The sequence below is a fragment of the Oncorhynchus clarkii genome, chromosome 12 (genome assembly GCF_045791955.1).
Source record: "Oncorhynchus clarkii lewisi isolate Uvic-CL-2024 chromosome 12, UVic_Ocla_1.0, whole genome shotgun sequence".
Taxonomy (NCBI): Eukaryota; Metazoa; Chordata; class Actinopteri; order Salmoniformes; family Salmonidae; genus Oncorhynchus; species Oncorhynchus clarkii.
This window is the reverse complement of record NC_092158.1, coordinates 99648298-99660779: the sequence shown is the minus strand read 5'-3', so window position 1 is coordinate 99660779 and position 12482 is coordinate 99648298. Positions and strand designations below refer to the sequence as shown.

Genomic DNA, 12482 nt, shown 5'->3' with positions numbered 1-12482 from the left:
ACGGTGGTTCAGACTGTAGTCTAACACGGTGGTTCAGACTGTAGTCCAACACAGTGGTTCAGACTGTAGTCTAACACGGTGGTTCAGACTGTAGTCTAACACGGTGGTTCAGACTGTAGTCTAACACGGTGGTTCAGACTGTAGTCTAACACGGTGGTTCAGACTGTAGTCTAACACGGTGGTTCAGACTGTAGTCTAACACAGTGGTTTAGACTGTAGTCTAACACAGTGGTTCAGACTGTAGTCTAACACAGTGGTTCAGACTGTAGTCTAAGACGGTGGTTCAGACTGTAGTCTAACACGGTGGTTCAGACTGTAGTCTAACACGGTGGATCAGACTGTAGTCTAACACGGTGGTTCAGACTGTAGTCTAACACAGTGGTTCAGACTGTAGTCTAAGACGGTGGTTCAGACTGTAGTCTAACACGGTGGTTCAGACTGTAGTCTAACACAGTGGTTCAGACTGTAGTCTAACACGGTGGTTCAGACTGTAGTCTAACACAGTGGTTCAGACTGTAGTCTAACACAGTGGTTCAGACTGTAGTCTAACACGGTGGTTCAGACTGTAGTCTAACACGGTGGTTCAGACTGTAGTCTAACACGGTGGTTCAGACTGTAGTCTAACACGGTGGTTCAGACTGTAGTCTAACACGGTGGTTCAGACTGTAGTCTAACACGGTGGTTCAGACTGTAGTCTAACACGGTGGTTCACACAGCTTGTTATTAGACTATGATTAACCAAGGCTCAATTCAAACCCCCACCTGCCCAACAGTGTGCACTAGTTTCATACTTGCGCGCACGCAACACACACACACACACACACACTCCTTCCTCTTCGACGCACACACACACACACCTCTTCGACACACACACACACACACACACACACACACACCTCTTCGACACACACACACACACACACACACCTCTTCGACACACACACACACTCCCTGTCTCCCTCTTACCTCGAAGAACGCCACTATGACAGCGCCCACCATGACGAAGGCAGAGTTCAGCACAGCCCAGAGGATGAGGGAGATGGAGAGACCTCCCACCTCCGTAAACTTCTCGATGTCTGGGAGGGGGCAGAGGGTCAAGGACAGGTAACAAACAACCAATCACACGCCACCACGCTGCAAGGTCCAGCCCTCCCCGACCAACCACAGAGCAGGACACTGGACCTCTATGGCTTCACGATATTTTGTCTGAAGGGCTACATATTTAAATTAGTGGGGATGATTGACAGCATTCTGATCAATAAGGTTTTGATTTTATATATTAGGATCCCATTAGACCAGGCCAATGGGGACAGCTAGTGTTACTGGGGTTTGATATATTAGGATCCAGTAGGTCTCATGTCAGTACCCACACACACAACCAGTAGGTCACATGTCAGTACCCACACACACAACCAGTAGGTCACATGTCAGTACCCACACACACAACCAGTAGGTCACATGTCAGTACCCACACACACAACCAGTAGGTCACATGTCAGTACCCACACACACAACCAGTAGGTCACATGTCAGTACCCACACACAACCAGTAGGTCACATGTCAGTACCTACACACACAACCAGTAGGTCACATGTCAGTACCCACACACACAACCAGTAGGTCACATGTCAGTACCTACACACACAACCAGTAGGTCACATGTCAGTACCTACACACACAACCAGTAGGTCACATGTCAGTACCTACACACACAACCAGTAGGTCACATGTCAGTACCTACACACACAACCAGTAGGTCACGTGTCAGTACCTACACACAACCAGTAGGTCACATGTCAGCACCCACAAACACAACCAGTAGGTCACATGTCAGTACCTACACACAACCAGTAGGTCACATGTCAGTACCCACACACACAACCAGTAGGTCACATGTCAGTACCCACACACACAACCAGTAGGTCACATGTCAGTACCCACACACACAACCAGTAGGTCACATGTCAGTACCCACACACACAACCAGTAGGTCACATGTCAGTACCCACACACAACCAGTAGGTCACATGTCAGCACCCACACACACAACCAGTAGGTCACATGTCAGCACCCACACACACAACCAGTAGGTCAAATGTCAGCACCCACACACACAACCAGTAGGTCACATGTCAGCACCCACACACACAACCAGTAGGTCACATGTCAGCACCCACACACACAACCAGTAGGTCACATGTCAGCACCCACACACACAACCAGTAGGTCACATGTCAGCACCCACACACACAACCAGTAGGTCACATGTCAGCACCCACACACACAACCAGTAGGTCACATGTCAGCACCCACACACACAACCAGTAGGTCACATGTCAGCACCCACACACACAACCAGTAGGTCACATGTCAGCACCCACACACACAACCAGTAGGTCACATGTCAGCACCCACACACACAACCAGTAGGTCACATGTCAGTACCCACACACACAACCAGTAGGTCACATGTCAGTACCCACACACACAACCAGTAGGTCACGTCAGTACCCACACACAACCAGTAGGTCACATGTCAGTACCTACACACACAACCAGTAGGTCACATGTCAGTACCCACACACACAACCAGTAGGTCACATGTCAGTACCTACACACACAACCAGTAGGTCACATGTCAGTACCTACACACACAACCAGTAGGTCACATGTCAGTACCTACACACACAACCAGTAGGTCACATGTCAGTACCTACACACACAACCAGTAGGTCACGTGTCAGTACCTACACACAACCAGTAGGTCACATGTCAGCACCCACAAACACAACCAGTAGGTCACATGTCAGTACCTACACACAACCAGTAGGTCACATGTCAGTACCTACACACACAACCAGTAGGTCACATGCCAGTACCCACACACACAACCAGTAGGTCACATGTCAGCACCCACACACACAACCAGTAGGTCACATGTCAGTACCTACACACAACCAGTAGGTCACGTGTCAGTACCTACACACAACCAGTAGGTCACATGTCAGCACCCACACACACAACCAGTAGGTCACATCTCAGTACCCACACACACAACCAGTAGGACAGATGTCAGCACCCACACACACAACCAGTAGGTCACATCTCAGTACCCACACACACAACCAGTAGGACAGATGTCAGTACCCACACAACCAGTAGGTCACATGTCAGTACACACACAACCAGTAGGTCACAAGGGGAGATGCGTTGTGCCGTGAGGTGTTGCTTCATTTGTTTTTATAAACCAGGTTTGCTGATTATTTGATGTATATAAGATGGGAGTTCGATGCACTCATGGCTCTGTACAATACTGTTTCCTTGAATTTGTTCTGGACCTGGGGACTGTGAAAAGACCCCTGGTGGCATGTCTGTTGGGGTAAGTGTGTGTGTCAGTGCTGTGTGTAACTTGACTATGCAAAAAATGTGGAATTTCCAACACAATGTTTCTTATAAAAACAGGAAGTGACAGTCAGTCTTTCCTCAACTCTTAGCCAAGACAGACTGCCATGCATAGTATTAATATCAGCTCTCTGATTACAATGAAGAGCAAGATGTGCCACTCTGTTCTGGACCAGCTGCAGCTTAACTAGGTCTTTCTTTACAGCACTTGACCATATGACTGGACAATAATCAAGATAATATAAAACTAGAGACTACAGGACTTGACCATATGACTGGACAATAATCAAGATAATATAAAACTAGAGACTACAGGACTTGACCACATGACTGGACAATAATCAAGATAATATAAAACTAGAGACTACAGGACTTGACCATATGACTGGACAATAATGAAGATAATATAAAACTAGAGACTACAGGACTTGACCATATGACTGGACAATAATCAAGATAATATAAAACTAGAGACACCAGACTTGACCACATGACTGGACAATAATCAAGATAATATAAAACTACAGACTACAGGACTTGACCATATGACTGGACAATAATCAAGATAATATAAAACTAGAGACTACAGGACTTGACCATATGACTGGACAATAATCAAGATAATATAAAACTAGAGACTACAGGACTTGACCACATGACTGGACAATAATCAAGATAATATAAAACTAGAGACTACAGGACTTGACCATATGACTGGACAATAATGAAGATAATATAAAACTAGAGACTACAGGACTTGACCATATGACTGGACAATAATCAAGATAATATAAAACTAGAGACACCAGACTTGACCACATGACTGGACAATAATCAAGATAATATAAAACTACAGACTACAGGACTTGACCATATGACTGGACAATAATCAAGATAATATAAAACTAGAGAGACTACAGGACTTGCTTCGTGGAGTGTGGAGTCAAAAAAAACCTGAGAATCTCTTTATTAGGGACAGACCTCTCACCATCTTTACAATGATTGAATGTATATGTTTTGACCATGACAGTTTACATTCTAAGGTAACACCAAGTAATTTAGTCTCCTCAACTTGTTCAACAGCCACTACAACTAGCAACTACAGCAACTACAGCTCATGAAGTCACTGAAAACCTTAATGTATATGGTTGATTCATCAGCATACATGCTTTGTTTAATGCCAGTGGCAGGTCATTGGTAAAAATAGAAAAGAGGTGAGGGCCTAGAGAGCTGCCCTGCGGTACACCACACTTTACATGTTTGACATTAGAGAAGCTTCCATTAAAGAAAAACCCCTTTGAGTTCTATTAGATAGATAGCTCTGAATCCATGATAAGGCAGAGGTACACTTTTACTTTCCTAAACACATTTAGAGACACATGTCAATGGCCGAACAAAGACAACTCTAAACTGGGCCTGGTCTCTCTAGGAGTTGCCTCCCACAATGTACCAATGTTCCAGCACACACGCCTGTACTTAGGCCAATGCCAGTTTGGCAGAGAGAAAAGGGGTGAAGTTGGCTGCCAGAAAATCCATTCAGAGCCCTGCTGTAACCAAACTTGTTATCTAGCTAGATGGAGCTCACGGGGGATACTTTCAATTAGTGTATTTTGCAGTGAGTCGTTGTAGTATCCTTAAAGGCTTCTTAGAGTTACAGCTCATGAGACTTAAGTACAGTTTAGTATTTAATTGTAATATAGAATTACATTGTTTGATGCACCTGGTTTAAAACTACCTGAACCTTTCTTAATCACAGTTATAGAGGCAGACAGAGGAAATAGCTACGGATAGCGGAAAGCAAACCCCCGTCTTGATATATAAATATACCAGGTTACTACAGTAGTTTACATAGTTTACATGATGTTAGCATTACAAGCTTACAACCACTGGCAGTGGCTAAAATTAGCTTAGCTAACTCCACATTGTGTGTTCGCTTCTGTCATGTTTCCGAGGGGATTCTTTTTTTTTTAACTCTGTCTACCCAAACTCTTTATTTGTTGGGAGAGTTGTCCGCCTGAAGACTACCCTCCCGGAATTGGCCAAAGAATTCCAACATGTACTGGGATTTCAGAAACTAAAACTGGACATGACTAACCTGTGGGTTAGGAAGGACAGTCTGTTGTGGTACACAGACAAACGCTGTAGGATATTAAAACAGTGGAACATAGACAACCGCTGTAGGACGGGACAACAGTGGTACACAGACCACCGCTGTAGGACGGGACAACAGTGGAACACAGACCACCGCTGTAGGACGGGACAACAGTGGTACACAGACCAACGCTGTAGGATGGGACAACAGTGGAACACAGACAAACGCTGTAGGACGGGACAACAGTGGAACACAGACCACCGCTGTAGGACGGGACAACAGTGGAACACAGACAAACGCTGTAGGACGGGACAACAGTGGAACACAGACCACCGCTGTAGGACGGGACAACAGTGGAACACAGACCAACGCTGTAGGATGTGCACAATCACAACACCATCTTTTTCTACACAGACAATATGACAACATGACAGTTCAGAGTATGGAACACCTTCTGAACTGTGGGTCAGTGTGTGGAAGGATATGACAGTTCTGTGATGTGGGTCAGTGTGTGGAAGGATATGACAGTTCTGTGATGTGGGTCAGTGTGCGGAAGGATATGACAGTTCTGTGATGTGGGTCAGTGTGCGGAAGGATATGACAGTTCTGTGATGTGGGTCAGTGTGTGGAAGGACATGACAGTTCTGTGATGTGGGTCAGTGTGTGGAAGGACATGACAGTTCTGTGATGTGGGTCAGTGTGTGGAAGGATATGACAGTTCTGTGATGTGGGTCAGTGTGTGGAAGGATATGACAGTTCTGTGATGTGGGTCAGTGTGTGGAAGGATATGACAGTTCTGTGATGTGGGTCAGTGTGGAAGGACATGACAGTTCTGTGATGTGGGTCAGTGTGTGGAAGGATATGACAGTTCTGTGATGTGGGTCAGTGTGTGGAAGGATATGACAGTTCTGTGATGTGGAAGGATATGACAGTTCTGTGATGTGGGTCAGTGAGCGGAAGGATATGACAGTTCTGTGATGTGGAAGGATATGACAGTTCTGTGATGTGGGTCAGTGAGCGTTAGGATACTCTGTTTGACAACGTAGTACTTGACCCCAGCCAGGTTCTCCACGGCGATATCTATGCAACAGGCTATGAGTCCAGTCAAGAAGCCAATCAGACCACAGATCACCCACCGACTGATTTCCAAACACTTGAACCCCTGAGGACGAGAGGGGAGAGAGATGGGGGGGGACATTAATGTGTGTGTGTGTGTGTGTGTGTGTGTGTGTGTGTGTGTGTGTGTGTGTGTGTGTGTGTGTGTGTGTGTGTTGGGTGGGGGGGGGGGGGGTTCTCTACTTACTAAGAAGCTCATCCGTCTCTCCTCCTCCAGAAACAGCTGATTCTCACTGTTGTCATAGTCCAGACTCTGAAACACACACACACACACACACTTTTACACCATCTATACTGCTCATAGAGACGTGGTGACCCTGGGAGGACTTTGGACTCTTGATAAAAGTACACCAACTAAACAAAAAACACATTTCATGTAAATATAGCGCTCGTTGTTTTTGGAAATCGTTTGTTATGACAGACCGGGGACAACAATTAATGATAAACATTGTGTTAAGTCTCATGTACAAAACGTTGATTAGTTACGTTGTTCACCCTTCAGACCAGGTCCAAGGCCTCTGGAGACCCAAGGATTTACCTCATATTTGAGTGACAGCAGCTTCTCGTTGTGCGGGATCTCCTTGGGACAGCCCCTCACTGAGTCCTGAAGGAGGGAAGGATGCATTGGTTAAGTATTAAAAAAACAAGGCCACGGGGGCCGTCTTCATCCCCTCTCCTTGTCTAGTCCCCTTCACATATCATCTGGAACACAGGATAGGTGAGAGCAGAGCCATACAGGAAGGACGTTAAGTTGGTCGTTCTCCCTTATACATGTAGACAAGCAGAGGAAGAAAAAATGTATACTATTGAGACACAGCCCAAGTGTCCATGCAGAATAACACCATTATGGATCACTGCAGAATAACACCATTATGGATCATTGCAGAATAACACCATTATGGATCACTGCAGAATAACACCATTATGGATCATTGCAGAACAACACCATTATGGATCATTACAGAACAACACCATTATGGATCATTGCAGAACAACACCATTGTGGATCATTGCAGAACAACACCATTATGGATCACTGCAGAACAACACCATTATGGATCGTTGCAGAACAACACCATTATGGATCATTGCAGAACAACACCATTATGGATCACTGCAGAACAACACCATTATGGATCATTGCAGAACAACACCATTGTGGATCGCTGCAGAACAACACCATTATGGATCGCTGCAGAACACCACCATTATGGATCATTGCAGAACAACACCATTATGGATCGCTGCAGAACACCACCATTATGGATCATTGCAGAACAACACCATTATGGATCATTATGGATCGCTGCAGAACACCACCATTATGGATCGCTGCAGAACACCACCATTATGGATCATTGCAGAACAACACCATTATGGATCATTGCAGAACAACACCATTATGGATCATTGCAGAACAACACCATTATGGATCATTGCAGAACAACACCATTGTGGGTCGCTGCAGAACAACACCATTATGGATCGCTGCAGAACACCACCATTATGGATCATTGCAGAACAACACCATTATGGATCATTGCAGAACAACACCATTATGGATCATTGCAGAACAACACCATTATGGATCATTGCAGAACAACACCATTATGGATCATTGCAGAACAACACCATAATCATCAGATTCTTTCTGACCCTCAGGCTCACAACGTAAACAGGCAAATCCAAATCATCCTAACAGGAAAATCTATTCCCTGTATAGTGCACTACTGTAGACAAGTGTCCATAGTGCAGTGACCAAAAGCAGTGGCCTATATATAGGGGATAGTATGGTGTCATTTGCAGTGTTTTCCATGAGCGCCAGCCATCGTATAAATCGCACGGTTACTATTTCTACTTCCTAATAAAAACTAGGCTACTTTTTATTTAAAAAGTGACTCGTCGGGATTTTGGCTCCACTTCCCCAAGAGTCAGATGTACTCATAGATACCCCTTTTAATATGTCTCTACATCCAGTATGAAGCAAGTTAGAGGAGCCAATGCTAACTATCATTAATGCAATGACTGGAAGTCTATAGGTACCTACTAGCATGCTAGCAGTTACCATAGATTTCCAGTCATTGTGCTAATGCTAGTTAGCAAGTTCCTTCAAACTGGACGCAGAGACATAAAAATGGTATCCACGTGTTCATCGGACTCTGGTAAAGTAGATAAAGGGCTTCCCGAAGCATCTCTTTAAACCGTTCCATCCGCTAATCCTTCGAGCCGTTAGACTGAATGACATGAATCTCCTAGAGATCTACTGATAGGGTAGGTGCCTGTCAGTCACAAAGCCAGCGATGACAGGGAGAAAGCAGTCTGCGGTCTGTCCCACCTCCCGGGTACAAGTTGTGTGAGCTGTGATTGGTTGCAGTCAAATGTCCTTACAACTAAAAAAGAGAGAGCATGTTGCTGGTGAATTTGCACGTCCCATGTAATGTGTTATAACGAGGAGTCTAAATCCACCACTTAACCTTCACATGAATTTATTTTCTTTTGCGTGTTTCACATGACCAGACATGCAACGTTTTCGATCACAGCATAGTGAACTGCCTACAACTGAACTGCCTACAACTGAACAGCAAGCGGTGACTAGTTAATGAAAGGTGTCGCTCTCCCTGAATAAAGTCGATCTCCTACATTCCTTTGCCGTTCAGAAATCATGCAAGGTGGATGGATATATGTGTCCATGGTACCGCATTGGGACAAATAAAACCAAAGGATTTACCAGGTTTCCTTTCCTACCATGTCAGAGCTTTCCTACCATGTCAGAGCTCTCCTACCATGTCAAAGCTCTCCTACCATGTCAAAGCTATCCTACCATGTCAAAGCTATCCTACCATGTCAGAGCTCTCCTACCATGTCAGAGCTCTCCCACCATGTCAGAGCTCTCCCACCATGTCAGAGCTCTCCTACCATGTCAGAGCTCTCCCACCATGCCAGAGCTCTCCCACCATGCCAGAGCTCTCCCACCATGTCAGAGCTCTCCTACCATGTCAGAGCTTGTTCTACCATGTCAAAGCTCTCCTACCATGTCAAAGCTCTCCTACCATGTCAGAGCTCTCCTACCATGTCAGAGCTCTCCTACCATGTCAGAGCTCTCCCACCATGCCAGAGCTCTCCTACCATGTCAGAGCTCTCCTACCATGTCAGAGCTTGTTCTACCATGTCAGAGCTTGTTCTACCATGTCAGAGCTCTCCTACCATGTCAGAGCTCTCCTACCATGCCAGAGCTCTCCTACCATGCCAGAGCTCTCCTACCATGCCAGAGCTCTCCTACCATGCCAGAGCTCTCCTACCATGCCAGAGCTTGCCAGACAGTGATCCAGAACAACTATAGTCCTGATCATACAGCCCTAAACACTATCCAGAACAACTATAGTCCTGATCATACAGACCACTATCCAGAACAACTATAGTCCTGATCATACAGACCACTATCCAGAACAACTATAGTCCTGATCATACAGACCTAAACACTATGCAGAACAACTATAGTCCTGATCATACAGACCTAAACACTATCCAGAACAACTAACACACTGAATTCATTCACCTCACAACAGGATACTACCAAGACACTCTGGGTTCTCATGATTCTATATGTATTGCGATTCGATACTGTGATTTTATTTGCTATTCGATGTTCCAAACTATTTGCTCAAGCGATGTCAGCTGCAGAGAGCCAATGGAAAACAAGTGTTGATCAACTCATGGAAATAAAAGTGCTTCCTATTTTAAAAAAGAAGATGGAGAACGAGGTATGAAGGAAAATAAATACTGGGGTTTTTGCTGCAGGTACAGCCAACTAGCGCAAAAATAATATTGTGATATTGATATCGTCCAAAGTAATATCCCATCAAATCCCCCCCATCACTAGAATTCACACGTTTTCAATTAAAATAGTTTTTTATTGCATCTCTACACAATATCACAACACATGTTTTCAATCTGGGAGGTACACACACAATCTACACACAATCTGGGAGGTACTGGGAGGTACACAATCTGGGAGCTACACACAATCTGGGAGGTACACAATCTACAACCAACCTGGAAGGTACACACAATCTACACACAATCTGGGAGGTACACACACAATCTACACTCAATCTGGGAGGTACTGGGAGGTACACAATCTGGGAGCTACACACAATCTGGGAGGTACACAATCTACACCCAACCTGGGAGGTACACACAATCTACACACAATCTGGGAGGTACACACACAATCTACACTCAATCTGGGAGGTACTGGGAGGTACACAATCTGGGAGCTACACACAATCTGGGAGGTACACAATCTACACCCAACCTGGGAGGTACACACAATCTACACACAATCTGGGAGGTACACACACAATCTACACTCAATCTGGGAGGTACTGGGAGGTACACAATCTGGGAGCTACACACAATCTGGGAGGTACACAATCTACACCCAACCTGGGAGGTACACACAATCTACACACAATCTGGGAGGTACACACACAATCTACACTCAATCTGGGAGGTACTGGGAGGTACACAATCTGTGAGCTACACACAATCTGGGAGGTACACAATCTACACCCAACCTGGGAGGTACACACAATCTACACACAATCTGGGAGGTACACACAATCTACACCCAACCTAGGAGGTACACCCAATCTGGGAAGTACACACAATCTGGGAAGAACACACAATCTGGGAGACACACACAATCTACACCCAACCTGGGAGGTACACACAATCTACACACAATCTGGGAGGTACACACAATCTACACCCAACCTAGGAGGTACACACAATCTACACCCAATCTGGGAAGAACACACAATCTGGGAGGTACACACAATCTGGGAGGTACACACAATCTGGGAAGAACACACAATCTACACCCAACCTGGGAGGTACACACAAGTATTCCATCCTGTCGCTGTGTATTTCGGATGGAATCAAGTCATTAGAATGTACCAGTCCACTCAAATATATCTCCTTGGACAAAACATTTCAGAACCCAGGGGAGGAAGCTTCACCTGACCCCCCCACCCCCCACTAGGAGAAGGACCAATCAGAATGACCGATAGATTAACAGAACAGGGCTGGGTTGGCAAACACAGGAATAGCTTGAAGTGGAACTAAAACTGGCCATGGATTTCCCACACTCGTGCTTTACAAAGCCCATGACTCAGACCGGCTGTTGGTTAGTTGTTTTATTCACTGTCAGGTCATTTTGCAATGGTTAAATCCACGTTTTCAGACTGCTAAAATCAGGCTTCTGTTGATTACAGTCAGGCTTGTAGACCAGTGGATTACAGTCAGGCTTGTAGATCTGCTGCAGGGGATTTCAGTCAGGCTTGTAGACCAGTGGATTACAGTCAGGCTTGTAGACCAGTGGATTACAGTCAGGCTTGTAGATCTGCTGCAGGGGATTACAGTCAGGCTTGTAGACCAGTGGATTACAGTCAGGCTTGTAGACCAGTGGATTACAGTCAGGCTTGTAGACCTGCTGCAGTGGTTTACAGTCAGGCTTGTAGACCAGTGGATTACAGTCAGGCTTGTAGGCCAGTGGATTACAGTCAGGCTTGTAGACCTGTGGATTACAGTCAGGCTTGTAGACTTGCTGCAGTGGATTACAGTCAGGTTTGTAGACCTGTGGATTACAGTCAGGCTTGTAGACCTGTTTCAGTGGATTACAGTCAGGCTTGTAGACCAGTGGATTACAGTCAGGCTTGTAGGCCAGTGGATTACAGTCAGGCTTGTAGGCCAGTGGATTACAGTCAGGCTTGTAGACCTGTGGATTACAGTCAGGCTTGTAGACTTGCTGCAGTGGATTACAGTCAGGTTTGTAGACCTGTGGATTACAGTCAGGCTTGTAGACCTGTT

General features: G+C 45.5%; 1 protein-coding gene across 1 annotated transcript in view; it reads right to left on the bottom strand.

Moving 5' to 3' along the window:
* The window catches only part of LOC139421730 (H(+)/Cl(-) exchange transporter 7-like), a 60223-nt gene that overhangs the window by 43151 nt on the left and 4590 nt on the right, over positions 1 to 12482 (bottom strand). Inside the window, exons 3-6 of the mRNA XM_071172848.1 lie at positions 7150 to 7215; positions 6799 to 6864; positions 6525 to 6657; positions 967 to 1076 (exon numbers count right to left, since the gene is read on the bottom strand). Of these exons, the coding sequence (XP_071028949.1) occupies positions 967 to 1076; positions 6525 to 6657; positions 6799 to 6864; positions 7150 to 7215 (375 nt within the window). The remainder of the gene's footprint in view (positions 1 to 966; positions 1077 to 6524; positions 6658 to 6798; positions 6865 to 7149; positions 7216 to 12482) is intronic.